The sequence below is a fragment of the Rhinolophus hipposideros genome (assembly GCF_964194185.1).
Source record: "Rhinolophus hipposideros genome assembly, chromosome: 16".
Classification (NCBI taxonomy): domain Eukaryota; kingdom Metazoa; phylum Chordata; class Mammalia; order Chiroptera; family Rhinolophidae; genus Rhinolophus; species Rhinolophus hipposideros.
The window spans coordinates 20,554,612-20,579,703 of NC_138062.1; the positions used below are offsets into that span (position 1 = coordinate 20,554,612).

A 25,092-nucleotide genomic window follows, 5' to 3' on the forward strand; every position below is an offset into this window, starting at 1 on the left:
GAAAGAGAATAGGGTGAAGGAGACGTAAAATCTTGAACCTCCCCCACCCCTAATATAAGATGCCTCAGTGTATACATGTTTGTACTATCATTTTTGAGAATGTTTAAAATGATTATTTGCAGGGCGATGGAGAGGTGTTCTTTTTGAAGGAATGTACCAAAAGGCATACTGACTCCATTGACAGAAGATTTTGTTTTGACGTAGAAGCTGCTGACCGGTAAGTTACTGGAATTACTGGATTTCATGAAAGAATCATTTTTAAAAATGATTTAAAACAAAAATGGAGGTAAATTGCAATGGAGATTTCCAAGACCTGAAAGAATGTTATGTTATTACATTTCCAGTCAGTGTATTACTCATTGTGAGCTGTTTAGTCTTGGTCACTATGTTTAGCTGTGGGGCGATAGCTTAATCTTGGGTGATGTTGGGAGTCATTCTAACCAGTGTTGTCAATTTACTGAATAACCTTGGAGCATTTTATGGTTGATCCAAGCTACTGTGTGGCACTAAAAGACTGAGTAAAAGTGGTAGCATTGACGACAAAGCTAAAAAGAGGTGGTGGTGGCTATCAGTCCAGAATGATACTCATTTTTGCGTGTGGGAATTTTCCATGTACATACTCTGTATGTGAGGGAGGGTCTTAGCTGTGCTTTGTTTATTAAAAGAGTAGTGTTTTATTGTGTGCCTTTTCAGTTATTTAGTTATAAAAGAATCTTTGCCAGAGAAAAAGAAGTAAGAAAAAGAAAAAAGTTCACCTCTCAATTTTCTTGTCTGGCATTTATTCTGTGTCTTCCTGTAGCACCAAGGAAAATCATGGTACGTGTGTGTGTGTGTGTGTGTGTGTGTGTGTGTGTGTGTGTGTTTCCTTGCAAGCTCTGGTTTTGGCAACAATAATCTTTAGACAAGACTGTGTCATATTTGTATAATACAACTTTATGAAATGTTTTTTTAAACAATAGTTCATTTCAGGTCAGGACCCAAGAATACAAAAATAATGGTTCCTCTTCCCTTAGATGACGTAACTGAGTTAATGGGGTTGGTGTAGAGAGAGAAGATTTGTGCTTTACTTTCCGGTAAACAAATTGAAAACCAGGCACATGAAAAAATGCCCTTAAGTGTCATGATAAATTTGGCGCTGCCATGAAAAGGACAGGTGGTTTAATGAGCATTTGACCAAAATAGATTAAAAATGAAAAAGGTTAAATTTCAAGCCAGCAAGGACTGGTTCAGAAATTTTGAGAAGAGGTTTGGCTGTGTAATCCAACTTGAACCTCCCATACTGAGTATGTGTTGTTCTTTCTAAGTGCCAGACAATGCTCTTCTGTGCTTTATCTCATTTAATGCTCCCCACACCTCTATCAGGTCAATATTATCCTTCCTGTTTTAGGATGGGGAACTGGGACATAGAGAGCTTGAGAACTAGCTAGGATGTGAAAGAGCTCAGCCTTGAACTCTTACATTCTGCTTCTAGAGCCCAAGCTCTCAACCGCTGTGCTGTAGGCCTCAGAGTATTACCTTGTAATTGTGGTATTTCCTAAATAATTGATGAAGGTGAGTCAGCAGTGACGTCTACTAGAAAATGTGCTAAATGAGGTTCATCTGATTGGTTTTGAAAGCAGGGTATCTCTAGTCCCTCATACATTGTTTTAATACAACTTGTATTATTTTTTCCGAACTCCATATTTTCTCTAAGACCTTGATCATACCTAATGCTTTTCCTCAACCTGATTCTTCCGATGACTGCAATCTCTTTCCACCCCTCACACAGATTAACAGGGAAATTTACGGAGTTATTTTTATCTAGTAAGGATAATACCTTATAAAGAGACTCTCGGAACTGGGGACATCCTTAGAAGTGATTGACTCTAGTGGTTTTCAAAGTGTTTTCTAGGGAGACGCTCTTAAAATTTTCTGCATGTGTAAAACACAGAAAAAGAGTTTCCCTATTAAAGTGGGTAGGGTGCCTGGACTCCTACCCTTTCAGCTTCCTTCTGGCAGAAATATTTAACTATATTGATACCCAGAACTTCTTTCTAGGAACTTGTGGCAGGGAGACCGCAAATCTACCATAGATGATTAAAGAAAGGCTTACGGAAGATTGGACATCTAAGTGGATAACTGAAAGATGATTTGCAGTCAGCTGGGGTTGAGACTTAACTCATATTTTAGGCAGAGCGAATAGCATGCGTGAAGGCCTGGAGACAAGGACGTGACCCATGTGAGGTCCCCTGGAGTGGTCCCTTCACTGGAGCAGAGAGCCAGGGAGAGTGGAAGAGGAGGCTGGACATGTGGGCAAGGGCTTACCTTGTGGTGTGGAGCTTAATTCATTAAATGGTTTTAAGCTGGGCAGTGAGTGACATAATTATATTTGCTAAAGCTCACTCTGGCAGAGAAAGGTTTGGAGGTGGCAAGAGTGGAGGAAAGGGCCATGAATTGGTGTGGTGGCAGCGGGAATAGAGGCGAGGGGATCCACTTGAAAGGATTTTTAGAGACACATTCAGAACTAAATTGGATGTTGGAGTCTAAGGTAAAGGAGGAGAAGGTTTCTGGCTGGAGCAACTAGATGGCGCCATTTGCTAAGATGGAAAACCCAGGAGGGCTAAGGATGGAGAATGACTTCAGTTTTGGTCCTGTTGCGTTAGATTGCTATTCCTGTGGGTCCGTCAGTGAGAAACCCAGGAGGATGCTGGGTGTAGCACTTGGCAGCATTTGCCTTGGTCTTACCTTCTACCTCCTGCAATTCTCTGAGCACCCTGTGACTTCTGTGGCAGTGGACCATGCTGGTGCTCCCCAGATTGCTGCGGTCTCTCGATGGTGGTCTTCTCTTCACGTGTCCATTCACATGCTTTCACTTTCAAAGTGTGTTTCTCTACAATCTGTTTTTCTTACCTTTTTTTGTGTTTTGAACGGCGTTTAGAATCTTTAGCTCCTTACCTGGCACATCTCCAATTCTACTCCTTTTATAATTCTTGCTAAGTTCAGTATGTTACGATGATCCTTTTGTCACTTTGCTTCTTGACTCCTTTGAACTCCTCTCCATCTGTCATCTTGTTCTTTACCCTACGACTGCCATTTCCTCTCATGATCATTCCTTTGATCTCATCACGAGGATCTGCAACCCCCTCTATAATCTCAGTTGCAAGGCTTTCTCTTTCTAACACTACCTCCTGTCCTTCACCGCTTACTCTTTTCTAATAAGTGTCCTTAGATTCCCCAAACGGCCTGTAATCAGTTGCTTCTGCTGTTTCCCAGCCCCTGCACACCCTCACTGCTTTTCTTACCTGGTGTAAATTTCAGTCATTATAGTTGCTCTTTTAACAACACTGAACTCCGTTGCCCTTTTCTTCCTTCATTATACTGTTGCACAACCCCACTTAAGTAAGATTCAACTCTTCTCTCTTCCTAGAGAGATGTGTTCAACCATGTTCACTGGGGTCCCTTCACATTCATGACCACTAGCCTCAAACAGGCCATTGTATGTCACTACTAATCGTATTGCATTTTCTTAGTTCCTTCATTGGCCTGGTTGATGCATATTTCATATTTTCCTCTCTCTGTCTCTGATTCCTTTCCTGATGATTTTCTGTCCTATTGGGTGTGTGTGTGTGTGAAAACAAAATCAACTAGAAGAGACTGTCCATTGCCATATACTCACGTCGTCATCAGTGCTGAGTCCCTGCCTTGCCTCCATTACTGTGGGAGCTGTGTGTGTTCCTGAGGCCAAATGTGCCTCAGCTGTTTGCATTTCCTCTTCCTGTTCTTTCTCTGCTAATCCAGGACAGCCCTCAAGCCATTCTTCCTTTTCTTTTTTATTAACATTAGTTTTGCCCTTCCTTCTGGATTATTCCCGTCAGCATACAAAATGGTCTTACTTCATCCATTAAAAAAAAAAACATACCATCACCATCTCCAATGAAAATACCCTGTCTTGACCAGTCTTCTTTTTCATCTACTGCCCATTTCTCTCGTCTCATCAATAGCAAAAATCCTTCAAAAAGCTATTATATTAAGGTCTCAAATTTCCTTCCTCCTCTTTTCTTTGGATCCCCTCCAATCAAGCTTTTGCCCCACTGGCATTTTATTTTTTAGGCTCCTTTGCCAGTTCCTCATTTCCTAGATCTCTTAATGATGGAATTCTCCGGAGCTCGGTCCATAGATCTCTTCTCCCTAACCCTAACCCTATGATTTTATCCAGCCTCATGACTTTAAGTGTCATCCATATGTTGGTAACTCCCAAATTTATTATCTCTGCCTGGATCTTTCCCCTGAACTCCAGGTTCTTATAACCAGCTGCCTGCTCAGTGTTGCCTCTGGGATGTCTAAGAAACATTTGGAATAGTGCAGAGGTGGGAGCTATTGTATTTGTCAATTTTCCAAGAATTCTTGGGAAAGAGAAAGAGAAAAGGTATACTCTATTGGATCCAACATTTTATAGAGGTATATTAATTCCATCTGGCATATAAATACTAATATGTAAATATTTTTTTTCCAAAATAATACATGCTAATTGTACCTTTTTTTCTAAAGCTCTTTGGTTAACTTGGAAAAATAACTTTATGTATGTGTCTCCTTGCACCTTTAGGATCAGGCTACTTTGCAGATGAAAAACAAATTCCTGTTGTCTTTGTTTTACTTCTTCATGTCTTAACAGGGAAACATCTATTCATATTTGATGTTACCAGTGGGTAGTGTTCGTGGGGGCCCTCAGGTCTTGCCACCCCCATCCCCCTATCAATATGTTGTTGTTGGACTCTCATTTTTGGAGTAAAATCTGGAGTGGGCTACTGAGTGTACTTTGAGGTTTCTATCCTATTTATGGGGCTTTGAAGGTATTATTTAATGAAAAGTTTGAATAAGGAAGGCTCTTCTCTTGTCTATTTCTGATTCCTGGCCCGGTAAATTCTGGGAATCATCGGTAGTTTGTTCCTTGCCTGTTAGATTATGAATTCAATGAGGGTAGGAGCCCTATTTTAGTATTACTATTACTTGGTACTGCAGTACCAAATGCAATGCTTTGTATATGGGCATTCACCAGATTTGTACTGGATTAAATGAAATTGAATTGTTGCTTAGAATGACAGAACTGGGATTAGATTCAATCAGGTTACTGTCAGTCAGTGTCCCTTTCTGTACCACACTGCAGCACCGTGAGCTCCAGTGTTTTCATTCCACTTAAAGAAAATAAACCTAACCCATGTCGGAACATGTGGGTATTGCAAATGGGTTTCTGATGGAGTTCGTACAGAATTCCTACTGGGTACCTTCACATGGCAAGCAATTTCACAATTGATGGTATATGTTTACTGTAAATATATTTTGTCTTCTTTCCTGATATTGCTATTTTTTCTTCCTTTTGTTGAAAAAGTAGTCAGGTAACATTGTGACAATAGGAAATACTTCATAAACTGCAAAATGGAGTCTTGGCTTGCATTTGATCTGTGTAGATATAAATACAGATCTTTCACTTAATTGTTGCAGGAATTCAGATCAGATTTGGTTGCATGTAACAGAAAAACTCAAAATAAGATGGCTTAAACAGTGTAAAAATTTTTTTCCTCTTTTTCAGGAAGCCTAAAGGTGATCAGATAAGGATTGATACCATGCGTTTTGGTGTCAGTTCCTGCTCCCTATTGTGCATGGTTTGCCTTCCTACTCACTTTCGGCCCAAGAGGCCTGCTCTGATTTATCCTATAGCATCGTCTTTTGTTTTAGGAACACTTTGCAGAGGTTGCACACACTACTTTTGCTTACTTACCATTGGCCTGAATGGAGTTGTATGGTTACACCTAGTTGTAAGGGAGACTGGGAAATGCTGAGGCTGGGAAATTGCTGTCTCTTGTTTCCAGACATCCATGTGTTGTTCTAATACTTGGGGAATCTATTACCAAGAATGAGGGGAGAGGGGCTTGTGTGTGGGGGTGTGTGTGTGTCTCTCCAGTTAGCCACTGTTGCTTTCATTATCAATGGCTAGATGGATATGTGACTCATTTTTCTCCCCTCAGTTCACTAAAAGTTTACTTTGACTGTCTTAGCTAAGAAGTAGCATTTAAGGACACATATGCTAAGAACACCATCAAAAAAAAAGTGAAAAGACAATCCATGGAGATTGTAATATAATAGCTTTTTGAAGGATTTTTGCTGTTGATGAGAATGGAGAAAATACTTGCAAATGGTATATCTCATGAGGGACTTTTATCCAGAATATATAAAGAACTCTTATAACTCACAAATAACCCAATTAAAAAATGTGCAGAAGATCTGAATTAGACATTTCTTCAAAGAAAATACACAAGTGGCCAGTAAGCACATGGAAAGTGCTCAAGATCATTAGCCATCAGGGAAATGCAAATCAAAACCTCAGTGAGATACCACTTCACACCTACTCGGAGGACTAATGAAAAAGTCAGATCATAGCAAGTATTAGTAAGGGTGTGGAGAAATTGGAACTCTCACACACTGATGGTGGGAATTGAATTGGAAATAGTGTAACTGCTTTGGAAAACAGTTTGGCAGTTCTCCTAAAAGTTAAGCATAAAGTTACCATATGACCCAAGAATTCTGCTCCCAGCTGTATGGGCAAAAAATGAAAACCTATGTTTACGTAAAAACTTGTACATGAATGTTCATAGAAGCATCATTCATACTAGCCCCAAAGTGGAAACAACCCTACTTTTTATCAGCTGATGAATGGATAGATAAAATGTGGTTTATATCCATACAGCGAAATACAATTTGGCAATGAAAGCAAATGAAGAACCAACACATGCTGCAACGTGGATGAACCTTAAAAATTGTATGCTAAGTGACATAAATTAGTCACAAAAGACCACATAGTATATGATTCCATTTATATGAAACATCCAGAATGGGCAAATCTATAGAGACAGAAAGTAGATTAGTGGCTTCTTAGGGCTGAGGGGTTTGGAAGGGAATGGAGAGTGACCTCTAACGAGTTTTTTGGGGAGATAATGAAAATGTTCTAAATTGATTTTGGTGATGGCTATACAACTCTGAATATATTAAAAAGCTATTGAATTATACATTGTAAGTAGGTAAAATTTATGGTGTGAGTTATATCTCAATAAAACTTTTTAAAAAGGAACACAGCTACAAAGATATGCCTAACCATAATTAAAACAAGGTTATTAAAATGACTATAAACATCCATTCCACACTAGCCATACTTCAAACTATGGGCTGTAAAAGATTTTAGGTTGGAGAAGAATATCTTGTAGAGTTGTTTTCCCCATTGCAAGCTGTAGTCTGTCAGGAGAGGCGGCTTTCTCCTCTGAAGGGTGAAATATTGTACCCCCTGCCCCTGCCACACCAACTTTGTTATGTAATGTGCTCTTAGCTTCATTGGGCATGCTTGCCACGTGCCGCACTGTGCTGTGATCCCCACACATTTGCTTGATAAACAATTACCGTTCTGGGAAATTCTCCCACACATCACATTCAGGCACTGCTTAAAGAAAATGCTTCCCATTTTGCTCTCACTCATCTGACATCTCAAATACTATAGTTGGTTTGATTTAGCCTAGTTCCTAATATATCGCTTTTGAAAGGATGGCAAAATGCATCTTATTTTTCTAATTCACCCATTTGTATTTTCATGATGATGATGGGAGGGTGAAGTCACCTATTTATTGTATCTGAAGCATTACGCGTCTTAAGAGTGCTTTTACATCAGGCACTGGATTTAGCTCCTGTGTGTATGGAACTGTATACAGTTTGCCACTTTAGTTTTGTTTATTTACTTAGCAAGAAAGAACAGCCACATTTGATACATGACTAGGGGAACCTGCATATGTGAGAGGCACGAGGCAAAACAGACCCACAGGCACGAGAGGTTCCCTACTGTTGGTCATTTAAAAAAGAGTGAGTCAAGAACATGTTTCCAGAAGCCCATGCGATTGGACTGAATAAGAGAATGTTTCTGAAGCACATTAGCTGCGGTAATATTTGTTTTAAGTGTTTTATAGTGCATGTCACCTAAACAATCGTTCACCGTGTTTGGCACTGAGGATGCAAAACTAAACCAGAAACAAAAAGGACTGACCGTAAGGCAACTCACAGACCCAGGAGAGTTTACAAGCAAATGACAGTTCAGAGGGCGGTCCGAGGTGCTTCGGGAGCTGAGGGGCAGTAGGCAGTGGGACTGGCTGGGAGAACTTACTAGACACACACACACACACACACACACACACACACACACACACCACACACACACACACCACACACACACACACACACACAATCACAGACCACTCCAAGGTATTTATCCAAGAGAAATGAAAACATGAGTGCACAAAAACTCTAGTACACAATTGTTCGAGCTTTGTCGAAACACTAAGAACTTTTCTATGATCCACACTCCAAAGTCTTTCAGCATATATTTTAAGAACAAATTCACATTAACGTCCTCTCATTTCCATTTAAATACTGTAAGCAATCTAAAACGTGGCTTTCAGTATGCCACTATGAACAATACTATCTACAGGGCAAACTGTCACACTTACGAAAAACACAGAAGTCTATGTACAATTTGCTGTTTCAAATTCTATCCGTTCCATTTTCTACTTGTTCCATCTAAATTCTTAAAAAATAACTCCCTTTCCTATTCTCAACACTTTAGTAGAGTTCTAATTACAACTCTTTGGTTTCTGTCCCTGTTGTATTTTAACTCTACCTACCCTATGAACCCAATAATACATTACTACTTTTAATTTACAAAATCAAAAATCAGTAATTTTTTAAAGAAATTTATTTACATATATGTACATACATATGAGAGTGTATATGTGCACATGATTTTGTGGTCTCTTTTTTTTAATACCAACATATTTACCCTCTCTGATTTTCTTCATTTTTTTCTGCAGAATTGAGTTTTTATCTCGTGCCATTTCATTTAAGTTCCTTAGGCTAAATTAATTTGAGCATTCCTTGTAGTGCAAGTCTACTGGAGAATTCTTAAATGTTGTGTTTATCTAAAAGTGTCTTTATTTTGCCTTCATTTTTGATGGATGTAGAATTCTGCAGTGATAATTTTTTCCCCCCAGCACTTCAAAGAAGTCATGCCATTTTTTTCAGGCCTCCATTTTTTTCTCATTTCCAGTCATCCATCTTTCTGATTGTTACCCTGTATATTGTCTTTTTCTTTTGCTGCTTTCAAGATTTTCTTTTTATGATATGCGTAAGTGTGCTTTTTGTTTGTTAGTTTTATCTTGCTCAGGGTTCATTGCAATTCTTGGATGTGTGGATTATTTCTTACCAGGTGTAGAAAATCTTAGCCATTGTCTCTTCAAATAGTTCTTCTGCCCTATTTTCTCTTTCTCCACTGTCTGAAATTCTGATTGCATTGTGCTAGACTATCTGATACCTGTCTTAGTTGTGTTTGCAGGATTTTAATTTATGGATGTGACTGAATGACAACATGGAGAGGCTGATGCCATTGGGAGAGGACTTTATTACTTACAGTCTCTGAAAGAAGAGGGCGTACCATGCCACACATGACCACATGGGGAAACGTCAGGTTTTGGTCAATCAGGACAGCCAGGGCAAACCCTAGATCAGAGCCTTCATTGGGGTTTCTGTGAGAAAGGCAAGGGAGAGAAGGGGAAATAGCAAAGGATTGGCTACTTTAAATAATATTGGTGGACTCTAGGCTAGAGGAATGGTTTTTAGTTGTCTGCCTCCAGACCCTGGGATTATTTAGGGTGGGGGGTGGGGATTGATTTAGCTGGAATAAGATAAAGGGGATGGTTGTGGATATAGACTCATGATGGGTTGGTTTGCATATGAAAGTATCACCCTGAAGTCTTCATCATTGTGATTTTCTATTCTTGCATATCTGTTTGTCTCTTTTTTAGTACTTTCCATTTCTTTGCTGAAATTCCCATCAGTGTGTGCATGTTGTCTACCTTTCACACTGGATACTTTAACATACTTAAAATTGTTAGGTTTTTGTCGGATTTTTCCCCTCTGATATCTGGACTCTTGCTGGGTCTGGTTCTCTTGACTGCTTCCTCTCTTGATGTTGAGCTACATTTTCTTCTTTGCATGACTTGTAGTTTTTTTGGTTGAATGCCAGATATTAGGTTTAAGAGAGCAGTAAAGACTAAGTGAGTAATATTAATGCCTGGTAAAGGGCTGGCCCATTTTTCCATCAGGCTATTAATGTGGTAGGCTGTCACTTCAGTTGGCAGTTGAGCTGAGATTAGTATTGTTGTTACTTTACTTAGATTCCATTCATCACAGATTTCACGTGGGTGCCATTAGAACATTCTCTGGAAGTTCTCCTGACCTGCCTCTTGTACTTAGCACACACAGTTGGGGGGAGGGACTGTCTCTCAGCCCTGTTCTTAGACTGCCTCATGAGCACTTGGTCAAGTCCCATAGAAAGGAGGTGAAGGGTGGGCTCAGACTCTCTTTGTGTCTTTGTTTTCTAGGAATTCTAAACCAGCCCACCAGCCCATATTCTTCCTTTAAAATTTTGTTAAAATATTACTGTTTTCTTCATCTCTGATGGCTTCCTCTTTGTTCTGCTGCTTCACAAAAGATGAAAGCATATATATCAGTGTGTGTGTACGTGTGTGTGTTCTCTCCAAGAAAGGGCTTGTAACTTTCTGCATTTTTGTTCACTGCGATTATTTGCATCTTCAGTTCTCAGATGGATATATATATATATATATATATATATATATATATATATATACACACACACACACACATACACGCATATATATGTATATATGTATCTGTATCTATATCTATCTAAATATATAGAGAGAGATGGATGATTTTATATGTTCTCTATCTTGTTCTTGTTAGGGTGAGAACAATGTTGCCTTAACAACTTTTTATATTATAAACAGAAGAAGCAGTTTTCTAGTGATTAATGGTCTAAATTCTCTTTTATTGGTGGGTACAATCTTACTTCTGACTGTATCATTGATTACTTGCTCCATCTGAAACATCTTTTTGGTGGACAGGAAAAAGAAGTTATTGTAAAGTTCTACCTTTAGTAAAATCAGGCAACATGTTTTTATCATATCTGGAAAATGTATGATTCATAGATTTGTACTTACAATTTTTTTTTTCCAGCAGCCCTATGAAAAACTGATTATGTATGACAGCTACATTTCTGTAACTTTTAAAAAGTGTTTTCTTTGGCTTTGGCACTTTCCCCTTCTCGTAGTAAAATTTAGTGCAGGACTTGTAACATGCTGGTTTGATTTATTTCTTTTCCTTTTCAACAATCTTCTTAGAAAAGCATTAGAATATTTCTGATTGTTACCACCATAAGTTTGGTAGCTGCTTCTTAGATTGTTCTTTTAATTTCTCTGTTTACAATACTATCTCATTAATTGACATCTTATAAATGTCCTGTACATGTTTCTCTTCACTCTTTTTACATATTTTCTTAATTTGTAGGCTCATTGATCTATTACGTAGGATATAAGGAACACACATGTCTTCCATATGCTTTGACTGAACTATAAAAAATGCAGCTGAATTAGAATTAATAGTTATGGGGTCAATTGTAGAACACAGGCCATAGTTCTCTAGACTGCTTCTCATGTGTAGGAGTAGGATAGTGCCTGATGAGTAGTAAGTAGTACATTATTTTTTTAATGAGTGAATGAAAGGAGTTTGAGATGCTGATTTAAGAACAAGAACTTGTTTAACCTAAGTGTTTCTTTCTTCCGATTTCAATTCTCAATCTTATGCTCTACAAGTAATAAGTACGGGTTTATGTCAGGAAAGACAGACTATCCTGCCAATTTGCTATGTTTTGGCTGATCTATTTTTTCTTCATGAAGTTTATACTGTTTCTTTTGTATTCACCAAGAATCAACCTATGCCTCAGTGTGCATGGAGAAATATCCAGAGGTCTGCATAGTGTGTGGCACGTGTTAGGTACCCATATGTTAGTTTGGTTGAAATAAATTATTAGATGAAGAAAAGAAAGCTGTGTCCTCAGCCGGACCAGTGTGATGCATTGCGGCAATATTGGCTCCAAGACCCCAGAGTTAGAATTTCTCAATTACGGTTCTAGTTCCCAATCAAGTCAGTAATGTTGTGACTTCAGCTCCTTCATGAAATGAAGAAGATATAGCAGTTGTTTCTTTCTTTATGTAAATGTGAATAATCCAGCACCTGGTTGTAAAATTTTCTATTCTTTCCTGTCTTTATATTCACCATGTTGTCTGTCTATACATATATTCATTAAATTCTATTAGTAACACGTCCCTTGTTTTGGTTTCAAAAACTAGAGAATTCTTATCGTTTAGTTTTAACAATGCGATGCTGTTAATACTATAGTTTACAATGTTTTGTACAGTCTCATTTTTGCTTAATGATGTCCTAGTAATTGATGATTCAAAAAGGAAAGAAACTTGAGACATTGAAAATGATTACAACATGGTTTTAGTCCACTGTGTTTTATTTTTCCTACACAAATGTTTTAGAGAGAGGGGCTCAGTAAATAAGAAATGAATGTGAACAGTCTTTGTGATAGGATAGGAACCCAGCTTTATGCAATAGTAGTGACTGATCCCTTTAAGTAATGTGTTGCAGATGTGAAATGTTCTGGTGAATGGGTTGTGTGATGAATTATTTCTCAAAAGTAGAATTGTTGTTTGAGTTACCTGGTTATTATTCGTCAAAATGTAAACAGAGGTATAATGCTTTCCTTGTAGGCAATTTATCTCTATTTAATCTCCCAACAAGGTTGTATTTGTCCTCTGCTGCCTTCCACCAAGAACTAGGAGGCTCAGGTGTATATCACGGTGCCTTGAGCAAGGCATGTAATAGGACTTTAGTTTTTATGCCACATTGGGCTTTTATCCAGACGTAATATGGCTGTTTCATCTGGAGCTGGACAATTGCTTCCCCCCCTCACTTCAGTATATATAATTCCAGTTCATAACCCTTTACATTCTTCATCGTTTTTCTCTTGTGTTCCAAGCAATCAGGACCAGTCATTCTTCCTCTTACCCGACATCTCTTGGTGCTGCTCTGTGTGTACCTTGGTTAAGGATCTCTAGCCATCTGCTTCTAGTAAATATTATTTTCCCCACACATATCAATGGAAAACCTTACGGGGCAACTAATAGGAACTAGAAAACACAAGGAATTTTGTCAGGCTCAGTGTCTGATTTTGCAAGTATAAGTATATGGTCTTTATTTGCTACAGTTGTTTTTGGCTTTCACAGAATCCCTTTACTAGTTATTAATGCTGTATTTTAATCGATCTGTCTTTTATTTTTGAGCAGTGTCTTTATTACTCATTATTTTGTTGCCCACAGCATGCAGAAGCACTTCTTGAACATTTCTCAAGTGCATTCATTTTTTTCTTCATTTTTGCCATTCTGTCTCATCCTCTCAAGTCTTCTAATGCGTCTTTGCAGCCACCTCTTGCCTATCTTCAGTCCATTTTCCACCCAGCAGCCAGTGGTCAGGGGCACAGTTAACCTGATCATGCTATTCCCCAAATAAAAAGCTCCAGCGACACTTAGGCTAGTCCTTCGCTTGGCCAAGGAGGCCGTAAATGGCTGGACCCTGGTTACCTCCGTAGCTTCCTATTGTGCCGGTCTGCAGCTGGTGTATAGGACCAGTGATGAGGCTACTGCCAGCTTCTTCAATGTGCAATTTTTCTCCTATGCAGCTTCTCAGTTTAGGGGACAACTTTGGCCCTATAGCTCTGACATGGCTCATTCATTTTTCAGTCTTCAAATGAAATGTCCCTTCCCGAGGGAAGCCTAACGTCCGGAGTTAGGTCAGTCCTTTCTCTTACTCCCATTGCACCTTGACATGCTGAAGTTGCCTACTGAGCCTGGGTGTTGAATTAGACCACAGTCAAGTCTTCTGAACCACACGAGTTAACATATTTGAAGGTGTATGCTTTTTTCTGTGGGCATCTTCCAAAATCCTTATCACTGCCTCTGTTTTTCCTAGGTAGCTGGCTTTACTCATTTATAGTTATCTATCTGACTCCTTTGCAGCGCTCTGTATAATGGAAATTAATCGATTATTTGCCATTTGTATACCTTCTTTTTCTGCTAGACAATAAGCGCTATGTGAGCTGTAGGCCCAACTCAGTGCCTGGTGCACAGTAAGGTATTCAGTAAATAGTTCCTGACCCTCTGGTACAAGACCTACAGCACAGAAGACAATCAGTCAGCGCTTGTTGAACTGAGTGTTTGTAAACCCTGTGTTTTCCCATGACTGCAGTTGCCTTTTTGACCTTGGGTCCCATTGTCTCTGCCAGTTTTGCCATTCCTGGATTAGAAAAGCTGTCAGCTTTCTATTGTGTATTTGCCATAGCATCTTATTTTACATTTTATACGTTTATTCACCTAAATTATAAAGTAAGTGTTAGAATACATGTAATTTTTAGGGAGGTCTGTAGATATTTTTTTTTTCTTTACAAGAATGGAGTATGCTTGCCGATCTGTGTAAATATTGTTGTAGCACTTAAATGATGTAAAGAAAAACATCGGTGCCTTCTGAAGTTTTTTCTCACAATGTGAGTTCACTCCCCTGATCCCAGGGTGGGTTACTAAGAATAGGGCCAGTGCCTTCACATCCCAGTCAAGGGACTTCTTTCTGAAAACTGCCTGGTTGTCTGGGCATCTTGCTTTGATTCTTGCTCCTAAAGGATGCTGTGTGTAGCTGAGCTGGAGGAGGTGGACCTTTCGCTTTGTGCTGCATGGTCCCAAGGAGAGGGCAAAGTTGGGCCAATGCAAGAATGTTTAGGGTAGACCATGGAGAGCTATTTTGCTGTTCAGGGGTGGGATTGGAGGATTACTGGCGACTTTCTCCCACACAATTCATACATAGTCTGGAGAAAATGGCCGTAGACACGAACTTCTCAGTACCAACTATAATTATTTCATAGTAAAATTGAAACAAATAACTTCTCTTTTGCTTCCTAATCATCATGTGGGGAGAAAGAGTAATGTCTGTGGGAGCAAGTGTTGGGAGCACTGCTTATTCATATTTGGCATAGTGCTTTTGGGGTGCTGTGTACTTTATAAAAATTGTAGTGATTATTCAATTACAGTTGATTCTTACAGGTTGCTTTAGTTGGAAAACAGTATCCAATAATTTAAAATAAGGTGAAATGCTATTATAGGACTGATAACTTCTAAAAAGTATGTTCATTATCAAACAAGAATTAATATTTACTTTTCATTTCAAACATCTATCCAGTTTTGCATGTTTTGGAATGTTTTGCTTTTTAATTCCTTGCCAGAAAAGGGCACTTCTAATACTTTTCACCAGGTATACAAATTTGTTTCATTCAAGAAACCACCCGCAGGTTAAGAGGAATTATTAATGACTTTTCTATCTAGTATTCCTTCCCAATATTAAGACTTTTGTGGCAGAATCTCCAAATGTCTGAATAAACTAAACTGAGAAAGATTGACATTTGACCCAGAGGACTAACACAGGGCTCTAAGAAAATACAAAGGAAACACACCAAATGGGGAAAGTGTTGTCCTCCTGGAAGTCGAACTGGGATGGGTGACAAGTGATTTCCTGGTTTTGCTCTGTCCATGACTGGCTAACTATAAATATATGTTTCTTTTATAAATACAAATTGAATCATTCACTACCACCTGATACCCAGGATGGCCGCTTTCAGAGAGAGAAAATAACAAACGTTGGTGAGGATGTGGAGAAATTGGAACCCTTGTGCACTGTTGGTGGGAATGCACAATAGTGCAGCTGCTGTGGAAAACAGTATTGTAGCTCCTCAAAAAAATTAAAACTAGAATTACCATATGACCCAGTGTGAGGAAAAACTCGGTTTCTCCCTACTTACAGAATACTTCTCTACCTCAAAGGCCTGTATTTTTCCATACCACACAATTCCCCAATTCTTTGTGGAGGCCAACTGAGTGTCTTACAATTTAACTCAGTTCTGACCCTAACCAGAGGTAGTGCATACTCTGCAGATTATATGGGCTCAGTTCCACAGGACTGTCCTCCTCCATTGTAGATGCCATTTGCAAATCCACGTTATCACCTATGTTTTCGATTGGTTAATAGATTGGGAGTTATTATGACCCTCTCGGATTCAATAATTTATTGGGCTGTCTCACAGAACTCAGGAAAACAGTGTATTTACTATTGCTAATTTCCTGCAGAGGGGAGGGTATTTTAAAGGATATAAATGAACAACCAAATGAAGAGTTATATAGGGCAAGGAATGGACGTGGAGCTTGTTTTCTCTGGGCATGCCACCCTCCCGGCACCTCTATGTGTTCACCCATTTGGAAGCTGTCTAAACCCTAGTTATTTTTTATGGAGGATTAATTGTGTAGGAATTGATTAATTCATTGCCTATTGGTGATTGAACTCAATCTTCAGCCCCTCTCCCCTCCTGGGAAGTGTATGGGGGATGGGGCTGAAAATTCCAGTCCTCTAATTGGATGGCTGTTTCCCCTGGCAACCAGCCCCCATCATGAGGCTATCCAGGAACCTCCAGCCCCATCATCTCATTATTATACAAAAAGATATACTTTTCGTTTCAGATATTCCAAGGGTTTTTTCGGAGCTATATGCCAGGAAATCGGATCAGAGACCAAATATGTATTTCTTATTAGGTCACCCTCAGTGTCACACTCAGCAATTCTACTTGTGGGTATATACCCAAAAGAATTGAAAACAGGGTCCCCAGGAGATATTTGTATAGCTATGTTAATACCAGCATTGTTTACAGTAGCCCAAAGGTGAAAGCAACCCAAGTGTCCATTGAGGGATGGATGGATAACCAACATGTGGTATAAACTATACCATGAAATATTATTCAGCCTTAAAGAAGGAAATTCTGACACCTGCTGCAATATGGATGCAAATGGAGGGCTTTATTTTAAGTGAAATAAGCCAATCACAAGAAGACAAACACTATATGATTCCACTTGTAAGAGTTACCTAGAGGCGTCAAATTCATAGACTCAGAAAGAAGTGTGATTGTCAGGGGCTGAGGGGAACGGGAATGGGGAGTTGTTTAATGGGTACAGAGGTTTAGTTTTACAGCATGAGTTCTGGAGATTAGTTGCTCCATAAGGTACTCAACACTGCTGAACTGTTCAGTTAAAATGGTTAAGATGGTAAATTTTATGGTGTATATTTTATCACAATTAGGATTAAAATGAACAACTTAATCACCGCCCTGAAACATTAGGAAGTAGAAAAGGAGGTTTGTTCTTAGCAGCCACGGGGTAACCTGATCTGTTACTGCTGTCTTTCAGGCCTGGTGTTTCCTTGACCATGCAGGCGTTTTCGGAGGAGGAAAGGAAGCAGTGGTTGGAAGCTCTGGGTGGAAAAGAAGCTGTAAGAATAATCACTGGTTGAGTTTTATTTCAAATCCTTTAGAGTTGACTTGTGTTCATTTTTACGTTATTTTTATTTTACAGTACTTGAAAAAGTTCCCTGTTGAAACTGGTGTTTGAATTCACCTCGGAAGCATTCAGTATTCTAGTAATTTGACTTGAGGCAGACACAGTGCACAGAAGACTGGTGTATCATTAGTTTTTATTTTTGATTTTTCTTGACTTCGCCACTCTGATTTGCTCTGCTTGAGGAAGTCATCTAAATTCTCCATTTCCCCTTTCCTACCTGACAGTACGTTGGGTGATGAACACAATAAAGGCTTGCAATTCATTTTTATCTCAGTGGAGATGGAATAGTAAATATGAGGCCATGCAGACCGTACGATAAGTGACTGCTGTAATTATGTTGCTTGATTTAGCAATTCATGGTTTAGCCTAATGCATTACTGTATGCAATATTCTGCAGCCTTAGTGAATGGGCCTCTGTCTTCAGATGGGTTTGAGGAATACATTAAAGGGAGGGATATAGATCACAGGAATTCAGTCTGTTTGCCACTTTATCCAAACACTACTTTCATTTCAGTGGAGTGGTGGCCTTTGGGAGTTGAGAATTGGCGAGATCATGTATTGAATTGGGGACTTAGTGAGGACAATTATAGAAAGTGCCATAGAACCAATTGAAATAAACTGCATAAAGTATTGTGATTCTGAATAAATTGCCATTTGCAGGTACCAGGAGGGCTTATCTGGAAAGCATTTGCCATTCAAACAAGGTTTGAAAAAAGGAATGGGCATGGTTTGCAAAATGGAAGAGGGGTCATCTACAGTAAAAAGAGAGGTGTCAGAATGGAGCTTATGCAATGAACAGTGTTATCTAATGCTGATGGGAGCTCCTTGGTGAGCGTGTAGGAAGTAGGGGCAAAGAGGCGGGCAGCAGAATGTGTCGCCATCTCCTTTTGGTACTTGAAAAGTGAAAACTCAAATTACATATTTTCAAAGTAGATCCCATACAGGAGAATGTATCACCCTCGTGGGGAAAAAGTACTGATCAGATTTCTGTATATTTTATGACATTTATCTGCGTTTAGCCCTATAGTTTTACTGCTGTCTGTTTATTTTTAATTTGTCCTTGAAATTCAGCTGTGAGTCAAGAGTACTTAGAGCATTAATAGTTACCAAGAATGCCACACAGGTTATTCTAAGCCTCTACGACAGACAATACACTGAGTAGGACGCATCTCCCTGGACTGGAGATGCGAGAAGTGCTTTGGAAAGTGAATTTGCATAGCGAAAAGATCACTTGAGAAATAAGTCTGTTGCCAGAGGTAGTATAACCTTGAAGACATATGTGACCTCTTCTTAAGAGTAAAGAGCCAAGTATTAATTCGAGGTAAATAGATAAGGCAAGTCTGCGCGAAGAAACTACAGTCATGACTGCATGTGCACACCACATACATGACAGTCATCCCGCGAGATTATAACGGAGCTGCAAACTTCCTATCGCCTATCTTAGCCTTTGTAACGTATTACGAATCTGTGGAGCTGCTGGTGTAAACAAACCTACCACACTGCCAGTTGTCTTATAGTATAGCACTTACAATTACTGTGATAAGCTACACCATCTAGGTTTGTGTAAGTGCTGTCTGTGATGTTTGCCCAAGGACAATACCACCTGCCGATGCATTTCTCAGAACATATCCTTCTTGTTACGGGGCCCGTAACTGTATTCAGCTATGTATTTACGTGGGGACTGTTAAGGTACTATGTCGTTTTTGCAGGGGCTATGTATGCCTTGCAAATAATGGGGAAGTGCTAGAATTCTTAGCGGTAGCCTGGAATTATCACCTAGCTATTTCAGGTGTAGTTAGTTAAATAATGGGCAGGACTCATCTCTTTCTTAATTAAGTAAATGCCAAATTTCAGAAATAGTGGTGAGAAGATGAGTTTCATTTTATTGATTAGAAGACAACAGTTTGGCATTCCTAGTTGTAAGGCTGAGCATTTCAAATTCACATCAACTTTTAATAAATTCCTTAAGAATCAGGTGCCTTCATCTTGTTTTTGCTACGTTGGCATACCTCAGTGAGAGACAAATAGACTACCTTTACATTTGAGTACATGATGGTAATTTACAAATAGCAGTGTATTTTTTTTGCATGGTCCTAGGTATGCCTATTAGAATTACTTTTATTGATTTATTAAAAATATTGTTTTCCCATTTTTTTCTCTCTTACTAGGTATTCCATAGTTTTAATAGAGCCATCATCCCAAGACCAGAAGGAAGTAAGTGCTAATTTTTAAAAATGACTGTTTGCCTCTGTTCTTTATGAGTGTCCTTGTTTTCATGACTGATGTCAAACTGTCAAGCTGGGTGCTCGCTCCCTGTACCCTCTCCAAATATTAAATGTATTCTGTCTTATCCACTGGGGACCTTTTCAAATTTTCCTGGACTACTGTAACCCTCATTGATTTTTTCCCATACCTGAGCTTTTAAAAAAAGTCTTCCTCTACAATTCCTTTCTCTACAGAAACCAAAATACCTTCTCTACAATTCACTTTGATATTTATTCTTACAGCCATACATGAACAGTAAGAATTTCAGTTGTGCAGCTTTGAACTTCCAAAGTTGTAAGTGCCTGTGGGTAGGAGCTGTTTGTCAGGTACCCGGTTGCAGCCCCCCTCCCCCCCCCCATCCACATTCTGGATGTCCTTTATTCTTAAAGTCTCTGAGTGTGGCTATATAAATTATATATCATCATACCTTAGAAAGTAACAAACAAAATGGCCACACATAGTCAGATATTCAAGGACAGTTATTTTTACATGCATTGTATGCACTAGAGGGAAACGAAGTCCCATGCAGTTCCGTTCTCTGTATTTTCATTGAGGTCAACCAACACTACTGTTTTTCCCCGAAAATAAGACCTAGGCGGACCATTAGCTCTAATGCGTCTTTTGGAGCAAAAATTAATATAAGACCCGGTCTTATTTTACTATAATATAGGACTGGGTCTTCGATGATATAATATGGTATGATTTAATATAATACCGGACCTTATATTATTTTTTGTTCCAAAAGACTTATTAGAGCTGATTGTCTTGCTAGGTCTTATTTTCCGGGAAAACACGGTATGATCAGATTTGCTGGATTCTTTACGAATTTACTTTTCATATCTTTGGAGAAGTTAAGACTCCATTTTATCACATGTCCAAAGTTTGGAAACTTTATGTCATATAACACATGATTTCAAAATTATCGTGATGTGTAACATTTGGGCCAATGCAGGAATAAAAGACATCTCTTCTAGCCTGGCACTGGAAATTGACAGTGTGCCAAGGAAGATTGTAAATATACTGGAACAGCTTCTTCTTTCTGCCTCTCCTTCCTCTTTCCCCTTTCCTTCTTGTCTTTCACCTCCTCTTCCTCCCTCTCTCCCACCCTTTCTCCCTTCCTTTTCCTTTTCTTTTCTTTCCCCTTTCTCCTGCTTTCTCCGTCTCTCTTTCCTTTCTTATTTTTTATAGAGAAATGGAAACATGCCTCTGTTTTTATTTTGAAAAAGTGGTTTTGCCAGGCAGAAAGAAACACTTCCATTTTATAAAATGTTATGAGTAGTGGATCCTGAAACAGTAAACGACTACCCAATTTCGCTCATTAAAATTCTCTTCAAGCTTAGTGTCAAACCTGCAAAGTTTATATTCATGGAGTGTTCACGCTATCCCTGCTGAGAGCCCAGAGTTTGTATTACTGTTGCCTAATTTAAATACAGAGTAAAGTATTTGCTTTTCCTGATTTCATTTTGAAACAAGATATTGTCTTTTATTAGGCAGCTCAAATATGCCAGCCTAATCATAGTCAAGTGTCTATAATTATATAAAATTATATTTTCAAATTATTTTTCTGCTACATGAATAATGTTTTAAATTCATTATGAAAATAATAAAATGTTAAATGCTTAGAACATGATATAAAATACGAAATTCTCTTTTGAAGCTCATGACCCAAATGATATTTTTATAAAGGGTCTCTTAATTTTTTTCCCTAGGTTAAAAAAAGTTTGTCTTGTTTCTCCAACTGTCAAGTAATTTTAAACCTTCACTCATGCATAACTTTTGAAAAACTGACCTGTTGTTGGAATTTTGGAAAGCTGTATCTTAACTGTTTCTAGATAGCTTCCTTGAGATTTTTATCACTTTCTTTTCCAATGTTTAAAATAAGTTATATTTAATTAATATAAAATTTATTTTAAATTATAAATATGTAATTTATAATTTATTGGTAAGGGATATCCTACTATTCCAGTAAGTGCTCCTCTACATATATGAAATTCTCATTTACAATATTTAAACACACACTATATAACTTTTAGTTTTTTTTTTAATAGTGAAAAAAAATTGAATTACAGTTTTTTTCCTGTTTTTGTAAGGAAGGGAAATGTAAGTGATTGTGCCCTTAATATTTTATAACTATTTTTTTTAGGTGCACAGTTGGATAAAATGGGATTCACAATTCTCAGAAAATGCATCAGTGCAGTTGAAACACGAGGTAACGTGATTGTCTGAATCGTTTTATTCATGAAAAGCTATAGGTATGTAAAATCTAAGAGCCATTTAAAATGCCTATTGCATAGCTAGGTGTTGTAAAGTGAAAACCATTAATTGAAAAATGCACGTTCCAGATATCAAAGTTTCAGTTATTCATTTATTATGACAGGGTGGAATTTTCTTTTTCATTTACATATTTCTCCTGGCATTGGAACATGAAGTCAAAGCTGAAATGAGAATCATTAGAAGAATCTGCAGTGTTGGACTGCCAACCTTTTTTTATTTTTTTTTTAATTAAAGTTCATTGGAGTGACAATTGCTAGTAAAGTTACATAGATTTCAGGTGTAGTATTCTGTAATACATTATCTATATCTCACATTGTGTGTTCACACCACCCAGAGTCAGTTCTCTTTCTATAAAGTGATTTATCTTAATCACTATTTTTCCATTGTCTTGGTGGACTCCACTTAAGAAATCAGCTTTATTGATGTATAATATACATATAATAAAGTTCTCTGATTTTAACTGTACAAATTAATGAGCTTTGACAGATGTACATAGTTGTATAGCTGCTACCGCAATCATACATTCCTGTCTCCCCTCAAAATTCCTTTGTGCCTCTTTGCAATCAATCCATATTCTCTCCTTGGCCTTTGGCAACCATTAAGCTGATTTTCATCATGATGGTTTTATCGTGTGTGCGGTTTTTTTTTTGTTTTTTTGTTTTGTTTTTTTAGCATTTTGTATAAATGGAATCATGCAGTATATAGTCTTTTGAGTCTGGCTTCTTTATTTACCATAATGCTTTTGAGATTCATCTTTTTGTGTGTACCCTTAGCTCATTTTGTTTTTATTCCTAGGTAATATTTCATTATATGGATATATTGCAATTTATTTATCCATTCGCATGTTGATAAATATTGGGGTTGCTTCCATTTTAAAGGAGAGCTAATGTTTTCTCCAATCAAAAGCTCAAAGGCATTTTCTTTATATCCCCTAAGGAAAAGGGCTCCGGTCCTTTGCAACCATTCCAGCAGACTTTAGAGAAACTAAATATTGAATACTGCAAACAGGCTTTCCCTGGAGGTTGAATTTTTCTTTGTTTAGAGACCTAGTAAAGTATGGATAAATTAAATATTTAATTCACTATCATACATTGTATATCCCAGTCTTACTTTGGATGACTTAGTGAGATGAAGCATTGCATTCATATTTTCTGTCAAAATAAGGTCTTTGTTATCAAGCCAGGACTGCCACCTGTGAAATTAGAGTGCTAGATAACAGATGGATATGAGCTGCTTTATGATTTGGGAATTTGCCAGTCAATAATACAAACCCAGGCCACAGAAAGTATTTTTTCCCATACTCTCTTAACAGTGACAATTCAGGCTCTGACAGATTTTCATTCATTTCAGCCTGCACTGAAGTTGAGCTGACAAATCTCTTCATTTTCATTGTGCTTCACATTTTCCAAAATTTAGAAAAAATACTGTGATTTTCATGTCTATCACTTTCTTATTCATGTTTTTCTTCCCCAAGCTTCTTAAGAAACTTAATTGTATCACTTACAGGTTTATTTTGTTAAATTCTTTCCCAGAGGATATGTTTTATATATATTTGCTTTTTCCTGAATAGATAAAAATCTATCTAGAACTCTTTCTGATAGTATGTGTAGTTTTTTTTTGGAGTGTGTGTATTTCAAATAGACATATATACTGGAATCTGCATATATTGAGTGCATTTTTATTATAAATGTATAAATTGTTGGATGATTTTAACAGAACAATGAGACTATAGATTTTAAGTTATATTTTTCCCATTTAAACATTTTTAAAAGTCTATATTTTTCTTTCCATATCTTTTGTCTTTAGTCTTCTATTACTAAAGCCTTTTGTTTTTAATGGAGTAATAGACTAAAGATAGAGTTAAAAGAGTCAACTGTCAGATCATATTATTAAAAATGATTGGGAACATTATAGAATCTTGGAGGCTTTTATGCTTAATTTGGAAGTCGCTTCAAGGAATTTGGTTTTAATGATTTAATGATTTTCTTCAAGTCAACTGTCATGTCTCTTGACCTTTTTTGTGCTACAGGTGTTGTTGCCTCATTTTTACATCAGTCAGAATAAAGCTAGTTTATGTTCCTATAACAAGAAACCTACAAGTCTCTGGCTTAAAATGACATGACTTAATTCTCACTCAAGCATTGGTAGGAGGGACTCGCTCATCCCCGATACCTGGGCTTAAAGGTGCCTGATTGCCTTTGCAGTCCAACCATGTTAAAGGTTCCTGGCTGCTTTGCCAGAGGGAAACAGCTCTGGAGGGCTTTGGTCCAGGAAGTGAACACTCTGGTTTTCAAGTGAGAAATAGCTACATGGCCCCTCTCCATCCTGAGAGTCTTGGTAGCACAATCCTCCCAGGAGCCTGAAAAACTGGTAGAGAGTGGAAATATTTGGTGAATACCATCAATGACTACTGTGTGTTTTGTGGGTCTGGATGCCTGCTGACCAGAAGCATTGAATCAGACCTGATTGAAGAATGAGTTCTAACCACTGTTTTCAGTGTTTTAAACATGACTGTTATTGTCTGAAAACTACCATGTCATATGTTTTGATTAGAGCAGTTAGTGTATTTGGCATTTTTCTTACCAACCTTATTTGTGACATCACTGAAGTATCAGGCAAATGTCTAAAATTTACTGTAGTCTGCAGTACCCTAAGAAAGATAATGTATTTTTAGTATACTAACATGGCTTTGATGGCATATATAATACAGATGGCATTGGTATAATATAATACAGTACAATATTAGTTAATGTATATATGTTAATATATGCGAATGTATCTTGGCCAGGGTGGGCCTGTTTAGCAGTTAGTCTATTTTGAGATGAGAACAAACCCCATTTCACAACAGTATGAGCATCAAGGAACATACTCTCTCATTTCTATGGAGTCATTTGCTCATGAAGTTAGGGTACGTGTGGGAGTCAGATCAATTTATCTTTCATCCGTTTCCCAAATATTTGTTAATGATATGTACCAGCTCTTAATGGATCCAGGCCATCTAACTACCTCTGAACTGTTGCTCGTGTGCAGCAAGCTGAAGGACATAAAGCAGTCCTTCCCAAACATCGCTGCACAATGGAATCACCTGGGATCTGTAAAAACCACTGCTATCTGGCTCTCACCCCCAGTCAGTGTGACC

The 25,092-nt window shown here is 38.1% G+C and overlaps 1 protein-coding gene across 5 annotated transcripts in view; it reads left to right on the forward strand.

The window, feature by feature from the left end:
• The window catches only part of ARHGAP10 (Rho GTPase activating protein 10), a 242,171-nt gene that overhangs the window by 109,791 nt on the left and 107,288 nt on the right, over window positions 1–25,092 (forward strand). For all 5 annotated transcript variants that reach the window (XM_081077090.1, XM_081077086.1, XM_081077089.1 and 2 more), the window contains exons 10-13: window positions 123–217; window positions 17,265–17,346; window positions 19,583–19,628; window positions 21,823–21,888. In XM_081077090.1, coding sequence (XP_080933216.1) covers window positions 123–217; window positions 17,265–17,346; window positions 19,583–19,628; window positions 21,823–21,888 — 289 coding nt within the window. The remainder of the gene's footprint in view (window positions 1–122; window positions 218–17,264; window positions 17,347–19,582; window positions 19,629–21,822; window positions 21,889–25,092) is intronic.